Source organism: Thunnus albacares, chromosome 8 (genome assembly GCF_914725855.1).
Source record: "Thunnus albacares chromosome 8, fThuAlb1.1, whole genome shotgun sequence".
Taxonomy (NCBI): Eukaryota; Metazoa; Chordata; class Actinopteri; order Scombriformes; family Scombridae; genus Thunnus; species Thunnus albacares.
This window is the reverse complement of record NC_058113.1, coordinates 28,369,623-28,385,886: the sequence shown is the minus strand read 5'-3', so window position 1 is coordinate 28,385,886 and position 16,264 is coordinate 28,369,623. Positions and strand designations below refer to the sequence as shown.

The 16,264-nt window shown below is 38.3% G+C and overlaps 1 protein-coding gene across 3 annotated transcripts; it reads left to right on the top strand.

Annotated features, from left to right (window-relative positions):
* The first annotated feature begins 274 nt into the window (after positions 1 to 274).
* Positions 275 to 13,888, top strand: nek10 (NIMA-related kinase 10). Of its 3 annotated transcripts, XM_044358409.1 has the most exons (37): positions 275 to 354; positions 453 to 539; positions 1,549 to 1,651; positions 1,762 to 1,822; positions 1,949 to 2,085; positions 2,983 to 3,078; positions 3,157 to 3,241; positions 3,372 to 3,413; positions 3,493 to 3,571; positions 3,667 to 3,734; positions 4,375 to 4,454; positions 4,529 to 4,615; positions 5,114 to 5,338; positions 6,325 to 6,464; positions 6,944 to 7,005; positions 7,107 to 7,178; positions 7,273 to 7,337; positions 7,459 to 7,561; positions 7,698 to 7,826; positions 7,965 to 8,102; positions 8,194 to 8,239; positions 8,352 to 8,473; positions 8,909 to 9,011; positions 9,114 to 9,189; positions 9,522 to 9,651; positions 9,777 to 9,847; positions 10,268 to 10,466; positions 10,624 to 10,711; positions 10,794 to 10,859; positions 11,080 to 11,125; positions 11,332 to 11,369; positions 11,543 to 11,643; positions 11,818 to 11,928; positions 12,137 to 12,245; positions 12,370 to 12,413; positions 12,679 to 12,734; positions 13,007 to 13,888. In XM_044358409.1, exons 2-37 carry the CDS (start codon positions 479 to 481, stop codon positions 13,065 to 13,067), a joined length of 3,300 nt encoding a protein of 1,099 aa, XP_044214344.1. In that variant the 5' UTR covers positions 275 to 354; positions 453 to 478; the 3' UTR covers positions 13,068 to 13,888. The 3 variants fall into 3 exon arrangements, with proteins under 3 accessions (XP_044214344.1, XP_044214343.1, XP_044214345.1); XM_044358408.1 differs by lacking the exon at positions 275 to 354 and having other exon boundaries at positions 361 to 539; XM_044358410.1 differs by lacking the exon at positions 275 to 354 and having other exon boundaries at positions 361 to 539; positions 1,538 to 1,651.
* The last annotated feature ends 2,376 nt before the right edge of the window (positions 13,889 to 16,264 follow it).

Here is a 16,264-nt window from a genome sequence, read left to right as displayed (position 1 = left end):
AATGTAGTGGAGTGGAAGTATAAAGTACAAATACCTCAAAATTGTACGTAAGTACAGTACTTGAGTAAATATACTTAGTTACTTTCCACCAATGATCTGATTACACCTCCTACTCTGTCATCAGGGTCGTAATTTTAATAAAATGATTATAAGAAGTTTACTTAAATAAGTCATTTTACCAAACTAGTTCATAACTTCTTTGCTATTTTACATTATTAGCTGCAGTTTATTTACAATATGAATGTGTGCGTGGCGTCAAGTTGTCCAACGACATTCCAATGTCACAACAGCGTCTGTTGTATCCATGGCAACAAGACCGTCCAATACCGCCCGCTTTGATTGGTTGAAAATGCGGTGAGTTTGAGCGTTGTTCCTGCTTATTTGCTCATTTCGGGGCGTCTGCTGTGTCAAGAATAACAAAGATGTCGCTTATATGTATATAAATTATACAGGCTATAGCTATGACAAATGATATTTAATGAGGAAATGTGTCCAGCAACCCAAATCAACTACTGCTAATTTGCGATGCTGGAGAAAGGGTAAGAAACTTTGACTTGTCTTTTTGAAACTGCAAGTTAACATAGAAAACCAGCTCAAACTAAAATAGTCTAAGCTATCCTAGCTAGCTGTGTTTTCACTGCTGGATTTTGAAATGCCTGCATAAGACAGGCTAAATGCAGTAGTGGAAGAAGTATTCAGATCCTTAAGAGAAGAACCAATACAGCAATGTAAAAATACTCCATTACAAGTAAAAGTCCTGCATGGAAAATATTACTTAAGTTTAAGTATTAGTAGCAAAATGTAGTTAAAATATTGCAGTAAAAGTAGTGGTTTGGACCCTCTGACTGATATATTATTATATATGACATCATTAGATTATTAATACTTAAGCATCAGTGTTAGAGCAGCATGTTACTGTTGTAGCTGCTGGAGGTGGAGCTAGTTATACAGTTAGCTAGTTTAGTACGGTGGTTCCCAACCTAGGGGTCAGGCCCCTTCAAAGGGTCACCAGATGAATTTGAGGGGTCATGAGATGATTAATGAGAGATGAAAGAAGAAAAAACAAAGTTCTGAATCTGTTTCAGTTTTTAGACTTGTTCTCTAATCTTTGGATCATTTGAACATTTATTGAAATGAAACCATGTGAGAAGTTTAGAGGGAAAAATCACTATTTGGAGCTGTTATCAACTCATAGACATCTGAAATGTGACCCCGAGTACACACTGCTTTTTGTAAGATGTCAAAAGCCAAAAAGGTTGGAAACCACTGATTTCATCTTTAACAATCTGTTGTATTTTAAAAGCTTGTTATATTACCCATTGTGTCAAATCTTCATCTGAAAAGTTACTGACGTTGTCAAATAAATGTAGTAGAGTAGAAAGTACAATATTTCCCTCTGAAATGTAGTGGAGTGGAAGTATAAAGTAGCATCAAATGGAAATACTTAAGTACCTCAAAACTGTACTTAAGAACAGTACCTAAAAATTTACTTAAATTTACACTGGCTAAAAGTCATTTGTATCAAAAACATTTCAAGTTGATCCACAGGATACTCATGGAAACAAAGCGGTGCACTGAAAATGTCCAACCCAGTTAAAAAAGTGAGACAAGGAGAAAAATCGCCCCTGAAAACCACAGGAATCCAGAGCAAGTAAGCTGTGTTATTTCCTCACAGTTATTTAACAGCCTGTTACATAATTTAAAAATGTATTTCCTTGATATGACAAAAAACTAATCAACTGATAAGCATGTTTTTTTTAGGGCATCTCATGATCTCAGGCGGCTTCAGTCCCTCCTCGCCAAAAGCGGCCCCAGACAAGAGGTGAAAAACAACAAATGACTCTGCTCTGAGGCAGTGTGTCTAGACATTTTGATAACGATACAAATCAGCTCATATTTCTTCAGGTCTGTGAATACACACTGAGGTATGAGACACCATGTGTTGCAGGTGGCAGCACTGAGTCACAGTAAAGCACGCAGCAGTGGAGCCAGCAGATCCCAAGGCCAGCGTCTACAAAAAGACACCAAAACACACAGGAGTGAGAACGACATCAGCAGTGAAGCATCTGAGCTGGAAAAATTCAGGTTTACCTTCCCAGGGAGTTTATAACTTTAATATCTGTCTTTTTTTTTTTTTAGCTAAATCAGCTAAATTAAGTTCATAGGACCACAATACATAGTGAGTAAAGTTAAGCTCATCAAATTTGCTCCAACCATCTTGTGCAGCAAAGTGTGTAAAAACTGAATAATTGCACTGTGGATCCAAAAAGTCAACATTTACTTCATTATCTCCCATATTTCCACAATAATGAGCTTCCTACAGAGGCAGGCTGACTTTGTTGGGTGTATACGAGTATGTATATGTAATTAAGGGTGTGCAACATCTGAAAAATTTCAATACAAGTTCCCTATATGATATCTGCACTGACACACACAAAAATGTTACTTTTAAACCTTACTTTGAGAAATATAAATGTTTAAACATTCTTTCATTTAACAAAAGAAGCCAAAGGTTTCAAATGATATATGTTGTCTAAAAACAAGCAGTTGTACAAGAACTTTAAGTAAAGTAAAATAGTCTGAAATTGACAGCTCGGTGCAATATAGACACATTTTAGGTGTTACTAACAAGTATTGAGGTTAGATCCCCTGCCCTATATGTGACCAGAACATGCAGAATATATAGGCATGACTGAGCAAAATATTGATCTCCTACACCCACAATGCAATTATTTGTCAGCCTTTATTATATTGCACATGTTGTTTGCGATATCTTATATTTTCTACATTTTGAAGATGTTAAGAGGGCCAAAAGTTTTGGAGAAAGCAACAAAAGAGGTTAACTTGTTGTTTATTTAATGCTCCTATTGACTTCAGCAGAGTTTGTAAAGTAGAAATTGACTGAACTTGCATTAGATTAACTGTTTCTTTAAAAAAAATCAATTACTATATCCATCCATCCATGCTATATCCATTTTTCAGCATAACATACAGAGACCAAAGATGTTTCAGCAGCCACCCACTGCACAAACTCTTCTCTGACATCCTTGCTTCTCTGGTCAAGAACCGACTCTGCAGGTAAAACACCTTGGATAACATTTATGCTCATGTCACACCGATGGCTCAAGTTACTAACAATGTTTCCTCCCTCTATAGTGAATGGATTGATCACGCGCTGCCTGAATCAGTCCTCAGAGTTCTGATCTGCCTACGATTGCTGATCAGAGACCCCCACCATCAGGTACAACTTGATTTTCCGTGAATCTTATTTTCATGTTTATTATACTCTATAACTGCTTCCACGTTTATTATATGAGTTCAACAAAAGATTCAAAACAATAACTGTCTCTTTTAACTGCTTCCTCTTTTAGAAACTCCTCCATCAGCTCCGAGGCATCAATTTACTTGCCAGGGTAAATGCTCGCATGGCTAAACAGGCTTTATCCATATATTTCTATTTTCCTCCTCATCCCTGCTCTGTATCTCTTTTAGTATATGGAGTCTGTCACTGCCATGTACATATCTTGTGGCGAACAGGCGTTTGCCGTGCAGAAGCTGGTCACAATGACCTGTGAGTAATCTAAAGGGCAACGTGATAGACAGACACTGATAACTGAAGTCTTGTGTACATCCTCATCAACGCTGGGTTTACCGATTGCTCCACAGACATGTTTCAGAAGCTGTCTGCCGTTGAAAATCAAAGAGGCTGGGTCATCGAGAGTGGCGCTCACAGGGTAAGAGATAAGTTGTGATAAGTTATCTGTGATTATGTGCTGTTTCTTTTCAAATCATATGTATGTCTAAGCCAAACGTAAAACCATATGAAGACATTACTGTGCTCTGTACCAATGCACTACTCACTACATGTTGTATAGATAATGTTGAATTTGTAGTGTAGAGCACTCTTACACCACACTTAAGCCAAAATTTGAAATTTACATCCAAAAACATTTCATAATCTAACTGGCAGATACTTGGAAATAGTCATGAACATTGATTTTCCCATGGGAATAAATCATTTAGATTTCAACAACCTCTCTTGTGGTGTCACCAACGTTACACATTTATCTCCATACTCTTGCTCTAAGAATAGTAAAACCATCATTATTGTTTCCCGTTTTCATATTTTGGATAGTGAACACCACAGCCTTTAGGCTCCACTAGTCAGGCTCTATTTTTAAACTTTGCAAATATTTACTTGTCAGTCAAACAGATGAAAAACATTAAGAACAGCACAAAGTCATGACATCCTTTTATGAGAATAGTGGATATTATTGTGTTGTCTGTGTTTCTCTGCACTGAATTATTGCCACTGATTTATCTGCATTCATTGTACTTTGTGGGAAAAGATCTAATTAAGTAAACACTTTCCAGACCCTGGTTAAGCTCTTATCCACAACAGATAGCAGCGTGCTACTGGGAGCCCTGCTGGCACTCACCACTTTGGCTGAGAGGTAAGAAAATACTTCATTTAAGGTATTAAATACATTTATAATACAATCTGTTGCGAATTATGTTTTTTCTGTAGCCCAGAATACAAGGAGGAGATTGGGGAGCTTCCAATAGTGGAGAACCTTTTAGTAATACTACAGGAATATGACCTGCTGTCAAAGAGGTAAGTGACCACTTCTTGCTCTCATTTGAGACTGTGACTATTTAAATTACTTGGTTGAGGTGTTGTCAGTGTTAGATAAAATGTTGTGTCTACATTGCAATGACTAGTGCTGATAAAAGTTGACTCATCTTATCTCTTCTCTTATCTGCTGGGACACAAAAACATCGATCTTTCAGTTTCAGATATGCCGTTTAACATATGACCCTTTTTAGCAAACTAATAACAATCCTAATTAGCACAGTACTTTTTTTTAAGTTCAGCTAGAAAGGATTAATATGATTTAAAACAATAAATTAACATGAAAAACAATAATAAAAACATGGAAAGCAGCATGAATCAATTAACAGTTGTAAGACAAAGACAATGTAAGAATGCTACTTTGGAAATGAGACCTCAAGATTAAAAAAAACATTTTTACTGGCAAACTAATTAAGTTTCTATAACCATCCCAAATGTCAAGTATTCATATAACATGGGAGTTGAACGTGTTTGTTTCAGGATGAGTGCGGAGCTGCTGAGGCTCCTGTCCCCGGTGCGTCAGGTGAGGGATCAGGTGAGGGAGCTGGAGGGGCTGCCGGTGCTGCTGAGCCTCCTGCACGGCCAGCACCTGAAGCTGCTGTGGAGCATCGCCTGGGTGCTGGTCCAACTCTGTGAGGATCCCGACACCAGGACAGAGATCCGGAGCTGGGGGGTTGTGCAGCCGCTGCTCCGTCTGCTCAGCAGGTTGGTGAGACTGAGCGATAGTACAGTACCACAGTCAAAATTAAAACAGTCTCTCTATTCAACCAAAACCTTTTTACTTTTACAAACATTACCCATGTGTACTGTACATTTCCAGAAAATCTCTGGTCAGAGCTACAATGGGTTCTGTTCTGACCACACTGAAGTGATTTATGGTCTTAGAGGGATACTTCAGCAATTTAGTATTGCATCTCGTTAAAGTTGGGGGACTCATAAGAGATACATTTAAAAAAAAAAGAATGATCAGACCAACAGAGGCCAAGACATGCAGACTTTTAGTCTAGTATGGGTCAAGCTCTGAAAACACTGGATCCTACATTTCCCATAAATTATAGTGTCTTTCATTAGACCCAGATGTCTGCAAGGTTATCTCAACTTGGGCTTGGGAGACTATAAACTGGGGCGTGGAATTTGAAAGATATTGGTGTTTCCCAGGCAGAGAGGGTCTGACAAAAACATGCTGTTGGTTGCATGATGAGAAATGTAGGATCCAGCGTTTTTTTGAACTTCACCCATATTAGATACTAAAAATCAGAATATCTCAGCTTCTGCAGCATCACTTTTGATCAATCTGTTTTTTAATCTGTCTCTTTTGAGTCCCCAAACTTTGTGCAAGTACAACACTAAATTGATGGAGTAGCTCTTAAAATAAAAAAAGAGTGTTTGTAAATTGTAAAGGGTTCAGATTTAGACCGCCTTATTCCACAAAATAGTTTCTGAGATTTCTTGCCTTCCAAACCAGCTTTCTGGCTTGTAATCTGTTTTGGAAAAGAATCTCTTTGCTCTTCTGAAACAAAACCTCTGACAGTGTTTTTCAACAGCTAATGATAGAGGACAGCACAACAACTAAGTAACCAGCATCACAAGAGAGTTCAGTTACAAAGCTTCACCCTCAGGCCAAAAACAAATGACAAATCCATGTTGCTATTTAACACCATGACATACCATGTATAAAATAACCCTTGCAGTGACAGGCAGTATGTCTCTGACTGCTCGTCCATCGAGACGCTCTCCAGCGCCAACGCCGCCGGCCGCATTCAGACAGAACACATCAGAGAGGAGCTCAGCCCGCAGGAGGAGGTGGACAACACTACGGCCCTGCAGTCAGGTCAGGGGAATACACAACTATCGCATACTACACAGGAAATTTTGCATTTTCTCGAGAGTTTTTACAGTGTATTTCTACTTGTGCTTACCACTGCACAATTCAGACAAATCCTCCCCCAGAGGAGTCTCAATCAGTAGCTGAGAATGTAAACAGTGTTTTCCTGAAGTGAGAATGCTGACCACTGAGACTTGGCTCACTTTATCTATCATTTTGGAGGCAATGGTTGTAAATTTTCTGTTTCTGGATGTCTAAAGACGCTCATTTTGTTATTAAATTGTTAACATTTTATTATTCAGCATAGCTTTTGCAGTAAGTATCTACAGAGAGATGTAAAATGTTCCAGCTCAAAAGCTTCGGGGTTTCCAGTCTTCCTTTCATGTTGTTAATGTTCACAGCTGTTGATTAGACTGAGACTAAAAGATTGCATGTATGAGTTCTTAAATTTAGTCATATCCCCTCCCTCTCTAATCATTTTCCAGCCTGCTGTACAGCTCTGACCGAGCTTAGTCTGGATGACACATCTGCTCACCACATTGTGCAGGTAAGGAAAAGTCCCTAAAATTACATATAGTCCAGATTTTTAGCAAATGACCACATGTGGATCATTTTGAACTTTGCGTCATTTTGACATTCTTTTCTTAGGAAAACGGGGTCTATATAATAGCAAAGTTGGTATTACCACAAAACTCTGGACCAAATGTCACATCGTTGCAGGTATACGGCTTCATATATGTATTTAAGTTACATTTGAGTATAAATTTAACTACCAGAAAGTCACATATCTGTAAATCTGTTCACATGTTGGCAGTGCTATGCATTCCGGGCCCTGCGGTTTCTATTTAGTGTAGAAAGAAACAGACATCTGTTTAAGAGGTAAAGTTTAAAAAACACAGCATATTATTTTAAATATATTATATACATATAACTTTAAGTCAAGCATGTATCATTTAAATGTAGCTAATGCTGGATATCTGTTTTGGTGTTGTTATTTCAGACTCTTTCCCACAGACCTCTTTGAGTTGTTTATTGATGTTGGCCATTATGTGCGGGACCTCACGGCCTATGAGGGACTTCGAACCAAAGTTTCACTCTACAGTGTAAGGAAACAGGATCTAAATGGATTAATCTGTATATTCAGCTGCTTTTCATCAGTAAAATATGTATAATTGTGTTTTGGGATTAATAAGCAGGATAATTTATCTTGCACACTGATGTGGCGTTCTTGTAATGCAGGAGGAGGAACTGGACGGCCTGAGAGAGAGTATTGAGGCTGTGGACCAGAACCGGCCCGCCCTCAGAGTGATCAACGGTTACTCCATACTCGACCATCTAGGCACCGGAGCCTTTGGAAGCGTCTTCAAGGTACAATGAACATCCTTAAAACTGGCAGCAACTGCATTCAGCAACATTGGTTTGGGTCAATTTTGCATCTTTGTGACCCTCATTTAAGAGTAGTTCACATCAAGAGTCAATGATTTCAATAAATATACTCAATGACAGGTCCGAAAGCAAAGTGGCCAGAATCTTCTGGCTCTGAAGGAGGTGAACCTCCACAACCCGGCCTTTGGCAAAGACAAGAAGTCCAGAGACAGTAACGTGGAGAAGATCATCTCTGAGCTCACGATCATCAAAGAACAGGCACAAAGTTTCAATTTTAATCTGATAACATAATAAGATAATAGGTCCATATTTTGTGTAGTTAATGTGTTTCTTGGTTCCTCTTCTCTAGATGACACACCCAAATATTGTTAAATATTACAAGACATTTTTGGAAGGTAGGAGGATCATTATTTTTGCTGTTCATCACAAAACTATAAGATATTTTAGCACAGCTTGCACAACCCCCCCACCAGATTTTATTAACCATAGTGAAACTGCTCATTTGAGGTGACAAGCTGTACATTGTGATGGAGCTGATCGAAGGAGTGCCGCTGGCTGAACATTTTAACTCTCTGAAGGAGAAGCAGCAGCAGTTCACTGAGGACAGATTATGGAATATATTCATACAGGTAACGACTGCTGAACTCAATTTCCTTTGGGGACATTTCTCTCAAGACACATCTGCAGAAAGATCAGTGCACTACTTTTGGGTGGTCCTATGTGAGTAATAAAAGCAGACAAAAGTATATGTTCTGAGAGTTGTGGGAATGACTGGAATCTCAAGAGACTTTTGACTGACGCATTATTTACACTCGATAGTAAGTTTAGTATCAGAAGATTCCCCAAGTAAAGTGTTCCCACATTATCCAGTGGACTTTCTCCATCAGTTTTGATCTATTTCGGTGCTCGTTGCTAATATTCTTGAATAAAAGCCTAAAATCTGAATGTAAATAATTTCTTCTGCAAAGGAGAAACATTTTGGCTGAAAGTAAACATCTCAGTTTCTCCAAAATACTTCTAACAACTTTAATACTAATGAATATAACTTCTCCACATTCCCTCAGATGTGTTTGGCCCTGAGATACCTGCACAAGGAGAAGAGAATAGTCCACCGCGACCTCACGCCAAACAACATCATGCTGGGGGAGAAAGACAAAGTCACCATCAGTGAGTGTGTCTTAATGGTTTTCCACACCACACATCTTCATTTATATCATATCGTCCTGTCTTATGATAACAGTATAACCTGTGTCTTTCCCCTACTTGAAGCTGACTTCGGTCTTGCTAAGCAGAAGCAGGAGAACAGCAAGCTCACGTCAGTGGTTGGCACCATCCTTTACTCTTGGTGAGGAACTCATCTGATCATCCAGCTGCTTTTTGTCCATTGTATTGGGAAGTTATTGGGGATATATCAGAGACAGATGCCTCAAAATCTGGTCAAATAAAAACAAAAGTATCTGCACAGCTAAATGCCACTAAAAGTAAGTCAGAAAATGTGTTTTGTGAGGATCAATTTCAGTATTAGACCTCAAGCATGAGGACATTTTTGGAAAATTGGGGTATTTTATTCAGTCCCCAACTTTTCAAGATTACGTTAAGATTAGGTTTCGGGTTAGATACTCGGGAATGCATAAGAGCGTCGTCATATGTGAAGATGTGTGTGTTTGTGTTTGTTAGTCCAGAGATTGTGAAGAACGAGCCATACGGGGAGAAAGCTGACATCTGGGCTTTGGGCTGTATCCTCTATCAGATGGCCACTTTACAGCCTCCGTTCTACAGCAGCAACATGCTGTCACTGGCCAACAAGGTAGCATGAACACACACACACACACACACACACACAAAATTCACATCAAATTCACATGTAAACTTAAATTGTTTTTCTCTGTGTCTTCAGTTGTTGATCTTTTTTCCTTCATTCTGTGCTTGTAGATTGTCGAGGCCGTTTATGAGCCGGTTGAAGGAGGAGCTTTCTCAGAGAGAGTCGTAGACATGATCAGATGGTGAGACTTTTGTTTTGAAATGATGTTATTGATGATAAAAAAATGCACTGCATCTTCACCAGGTATGTTTAAAGGATTTCCATTAGTTATATACAAACCTTAACGATAAATCGGACTGTCGGCTCTCTACGATTTCACAATAGTGGCGGTTATTTTGATCCATTGGTGCTATACAGGCTTTTATTGATTCTTCTATACCTGTTTCATTTCCTAGACTTTAGATTACCTTATTTGAGAAGAGTAGGCTACAGAATCCACTTAAATGCACTTCACTTGTACAATTGTTATTTCATATTTCATTTTTGTGTATTTCATGCTACTTATCAATCGGTTGAAAGTCACGTAATGCACATTAAAGTTATCAATTGTTCTGATGTATTTATACTTGTACTCTTTTCTGTTAATGGGACGTCCTGTCAGGTGTTTGAGTCCAGATGCAGACCAGCGACCGGACATCGTGGCTGTCAGCTCCAGGATCTCTGACCTCATGATGAGGCTGATGGATGGTCTCTACACTTCCCAGAATGCATTGGAAAGGAGAGCAGAGAGAGACAGGAAACGAGCGCAGAAGTACTTCCTGGAAAGGCACAAAAGCAGGACAAACTCATTCTTCTCTCAGGTATTGTAGATTTTGAAAGGACGATCATGACTAATTTAACTAAGAACTGTGTGTTGCAAAAAAGCTACTTAACTGTTATTGTGGGGTTGTACCAACTTGTAAACCCTTCTTTAAAAACGAATTTCTTAGAATTGATAATGTGCTGCACTGCCTTCAGGAAAAATCCTTAATGAAGACTAAATCTCCGGCTCCACGTTGTTCTGCAGCCTGCAGTTCAAACAGCAGCAAGCAGAATATCAGTCAAGGTAACTCTGTTGTTCACCACACAGGATTATACACACATCAAAATGATAACATGCTGTAATTAATCCTTCCTGTTTTTTTTAGATGATGCCTCAGATGAGGAGCTTTCTATTAACAAAAACACTGCTGCCTCTACAGGACAACACTACGGTTAGTTATCTGTCTGCAAATATGTTCATCATGAGGTTTTTACTTTAAACCCATCCAAGGGAAAAATGTGCCAGCTGTTTTTCCCTGATTAATGTTCACACAGTTTTATACTTTCACAGTTGGACGCTTGTTTGTCTCTTGTTATTGACTTCAGTTTTACAGATTGTTTGGAGCACTGTGTTGTGGATTTGAGGTTGTTTTTTCTTTGTTTTTATATAAGGGTTGATGTCCAGATCCTCTGTTACACCTGACCAAATTGTAGCTGGGTGAGTGAAAAAAAACACACATTACCCATTTTAACATCTGGCATTAGAGTTTGGGGAAAAGTCTTAGTATCATCTCTGAGTAACTGCTTTCTGTAAATGAAGGCAGATGTTTGTTGACGCAGATACACCAGAACACATAACCACTAGTTTATTTCTGACCTGAAACATCTTATTAATCCGCCTCTCCCTCTTGCGTTTCTCCTCAGTGGGGATTTTGTTGCTGCCAGGATGAAACCAAAACCAGGTATCTTTTCATCCTGATGGGAATGTTTAACCTTCTGCTTTTAAATCTCCTGATAAGATAAGATACTACACAACCTAAACAACCCAAAAAGCATAACATTTTAAAAGTTGGACATTGTAAAAGTTTGTTTTAGCCTTAGTCAGATAGTGTGTTTGGTTTTTCTCTTATCTCAGTGTCAGCAGGGATCTGTGTCTCCCAGAAGAAGCTTCGCCAGATTGATGATCCCATCCAGAGGCTCCTTGTGCAGCTGCACAAGATCATATTCATCACTCAAGTACAGTAATACAACAATTGTTTCTGTTCCAAACTCATGAAAAACAAAACTTTATCACCATCAACCTGCAAAACCGACTATTTTTCAATCATTGCACAAAGTCTGATAGGAGTGGTTACACTTGACTGTGTTTGTGTTGGTATTAACTTGAGATTGTCTTCATTTAACCCGCAGCTTCCACCAGCTCCGCACCACAACATCAAAAGACGGGTCATCGAAAGATTTAAAAAGTCTCTCTTCCACTACGGGAGCGACCCACACAACCTGAAAGTGGAGCTCAGCAAGGTTTGTACAGTTGACTCACGATTCTCAAATCCACTTTAGTGGTTAGTGGTGAGTCGTACCTGTGGGTAAGATGAGCCATTACTTGCTCGTTAATACAGTAGGTGTCAAATATGTGCCAAATTGCTGGTGAAATCACAAATTAGATCAGATTACTCAGCTTCTCACCAGTCCGTTTCAAAATGAGCGTCTCCTTTCTCTTTGCCTGCAGCTCTTCCAGGCTTCTCCAGAGCTGATGGAATTGGGCTCAACCAGTTCAGACTGGTGGTTTGTGGTCCACCACTTCACAGGAGATGCCCATGCTGCTGCTGACAACTCAGGTAAAGGGACCATTATGTATACTGATTCTGGTTGGTGAGGAAAAATTGTGTATAAAATTGTGCAAAAGTGACAAATTCACAGCTAGATGTTTAGATTTTAATGCAACTGATTCTCCTCTCACAGGTGATGGGAATCTCAAAGATGGAGTCACTTATGAACAGATGCAGGTCAGTTTCTCTGAGAAGGTGGTAATGATTGTTTTTTTTGGTGTGTTTATCATTCAACGTCTGTTATATACAGAGATGGTCAGTAAACCTTTTTAATTTATGCTGTCTTGTTAATTGTTGGCCTTTTTTCACTTTTGTTTTCACATTGGTGGATCTGGTGTCTCGTTGCGGAACAAAATTCTTTAATTTCCCCCTTTGGGATGGTTGTATCGAGTGCCTGTCTGTTGTCGGTCAAGTGATTTCCTGTACAAATGTTCCTTTTCAGGGGATCATAGAAGAGTTGCTGGAGGAAAACAGCTACTATGAAGCAACACACAGCAGGTGACCTGGGAATTTGTACATGCTAATCTGACAATATACTGTTTATATAGCCAGTAAAATAAGCTAACTTAAGCTTCTTAACTGCACTATGCTGTTTCAGGGTATTGTAAACAGTCAGTGGTTGTAAGTAATCAGCTGTTGAGACATACTGCTGTGACCAAAGTGTGTTTTTTGGTGGAGCTCATAAATGCTCAAAGATTCTTTTTTGAGGCAGTTTTTCATCTTTTTTTTACAACATTTACAACATTGTATGTGTTTTGTGTTGATTTTAGGAATGCAGAGAAAAGAAATTACCAAAAAAGAAGTGACCATCGTCCATATTCATCCTCATAAGTCACAGAGGCTTCTGAAGAGACACCGATATACTCGGTGTTAACATGTCGCTGTACTTCTCTTCTCAGGCGCTGCTTATTTGTACAAATGTGATTTGACTGTGAATCTCCAAAGATGAATTAATATATCTGCACTGTACGACACTATATATGCACATGCATGTAATGAGGGTTGATTTGTTTTGTTGTTAACACATATCAAACCTCCATATCAAAGTGAACTGGCCTCCAACCTGCATGAGGCTCTCACAAACACACACATGCACACACACACACACACACACACACACACACACACACACAAAAACAGAAACAACCGGCTTCACATCCACCACCATCCACAGCTTATCTGTGGGGTCCAGGCACTCTGCTCGTGTGAAGCTTTTCGTTTTGTTTTTTCAGGTTTGTCTGTGTTAGCACTTTAGATTCTCAATACCAGACTCAGCAGTTTGACTGTTTTAACTCCTCGCTGCAGGACTGCACGTCACAGCATGTGTTTTTAGGTGGCTGAAAGCCAAATTTCCTCATACATTTCACTTCCAAAGAGCTGAAACCTAACCGTCACCTGCATTCTGTATTTATTTTCAAGCATATAACGATGTTTGACTGCAGCTTTGTGAAACAGCAAAAAAACAGGTTTTCGATATAATGAACATCAAAAATGTGTGTAATTCACTGAACATTTTCATTGTAATTTTAAAGAGTTAATGGCAGCTGAAGGCTTTCTTATGCACTTTCATCCAAAAGGGATTTGTCAGTATAATCTGTAAAAGGAATAGAAAACTAAGTTGACATTATATGAAATAAATGTTATTTAATGCAGATGATGTCTAGTTGTGATCATTTTAAAAATAAACACTGTGCCCTGCTTTGCTGTACAATGAGGAAAGTCCACTTTGAACTGGGAATATGTGTGCAGGTTTGACATTATGCAGATGTGATGAGGGAGATCCAAAACCATAAAAGAAGAGATTTCTGAATTCCAAGAGGCTCATGAGTCCGGACTCAACTTTCATGGTAACTCTGGGAGTTTAAACTGAGCAGAGTCAGCTCTTGGTCATCTTTTAAATTTAACATTTCAGCCCATTTTCTGTGCACATAAATAACCAAAAGGCTGTAGATGTGTTCACAACTGTCCTGCTATCTCAGATATTACATTTATTTTGTAAAGCTTACAGAAAGAAACTACCCGATCATACTTCTGACTTTTTAGATCTGAACAAACCTAATTATGAAACTTATGAAAATGCTTAAATAATTCACTTAAACAGCAGTTTTTAAAGCAGCATATTATGCTGTGAAATGTGGTGCTCATACACCATTAAACACAAACTCACAGGATGCAACTTTCACTATTTTACTGTTTTGCACTTCCTTATTATATCCACAGGGGGCAGCATGAACCTTGATTTTGAGAGAAGATGAACTGACCTCAAAAAGCCTCCCAGCTCACACAACAACCACTGTGACACCTCAGAAACAGAAGCTGGCAGCTTTAGTGGAAACATTAAAGAGTACAACGAAATCCAGTACACAAGACTTTAATAGACCAACAAAAACATATGAAATGTGATCTGTTAATAATATCACAAATAAATGCACCATGAAAAAATCCTTATAGATCCCGTATGTACACAGCCATACTGTCTGTATGTGGAATGTGGATGAGAGAAACAATGAAATCACACTTGCTGCTCCAGGTTGAAAAAAATTTGCAAAGTACACAAAATTTCCAGATATGGAAACATGTTGGCACATTTAGAGTAGGCACATGAACACTTACAGTACATGAGCTGCTTGTTTACAGTAGATATTACACTTACATCGATAAACACAGATAAAAACACTCCTTGCTGTTTCGTGGAATGTACATTTTTCAGGCACAAATCTCATTTAAGTTTGTTTGCAGCTTTATGCGATTACGCTGCTGTATGTATAGCTTTTTTGTTTTCTCAAACGGCAGACCACATTTCCCATAATCCCTTTCCTTCTGTTGCAAGAACAGTTACAGTTACAGTTTATTTCATCATATACTGTGTGGTTATATTTTTTTCCTTTTCATTTCTACAGTACAACGTATTTTATTTAGGAGTAAATTCCTGCACGGCTGCTGCATTTCAATGAAAAAAAAAAAGTTTTATACAGTACTCATCAAAGTAAGGTATCAAAAATTTCAGCTTCAGTAGGCCTACTGAAACCTGAACATTGCAGCCCTGCCAATACCAGCCGATATGTGGTTAATGTTAAAACTTTACATTTAGAATATGGAGGAAGGAATAAAGTTGTGTATTAGTTCACTTACAGTATATAAACTCTTTATATTTCATACTGCAAAACAATCAGGAAGATTTCTAACAAAATGATGTAACACTTCACTTTCACGTCCGTTATGTAGCTTTTTATAAGCAGCATATAAACATTTAATACATATTTAAAACACACTATAATGTAGTTGTAATTAGATATATGCGTTTGTTAATGCATTTCCCATAAGTGGAGGCTGGTGTATAAACAGATAATGAATGACAATATAGTAATAATATAAAATATGTCTTCATAGGAAACGTATATAATGATAATAAAATGCTTACATCTGCTTGCAACTACATTATAGTGTGTTTTAAAGCATTTATTAAATGTTCATATACTGCTAATAAATGCTAAATATGGGGGGGTTAAAGTAAAATGCACCTCATTGGCTCCAGGAGGAGTACTGACTCTGAACACTGGCAACCGCTGATCAACAAAAAACTCAAAAAAAAAACAAAACAAACTGCATCGCTGAGCAGGTTTTTTCCTACATAATTTCCTACGTAAACTCAGCTACATCAGTTTGTGCCAGTTATGAACATTCACCGATACAAGTAAAAACTTCACAATCAAGTTTTTGCATTTATATTTCCCTTTTGCACAAATAAAACAGCTTATTTCTCCAATCGTTTTCAAATGAGTCCAGAGCTTTTTTTCTATTTACACGTACGGGACAAATCAATATATCAAGTGTACAAACAGTGGACTTTGATGAGTGAAAAAGGTTCAAATCATATGTAAAAACCCCAGAAATTGCTTTTAACTCCATATGTATACTATTTTTGCTACCCTACCGCTAAAAGGATTGTTTTTTAATGAGGTCAAAAAAATTAATCCATGTGATAACTCATGCAAATATAAATACAGAAGAAACCCGACACAGAAAGG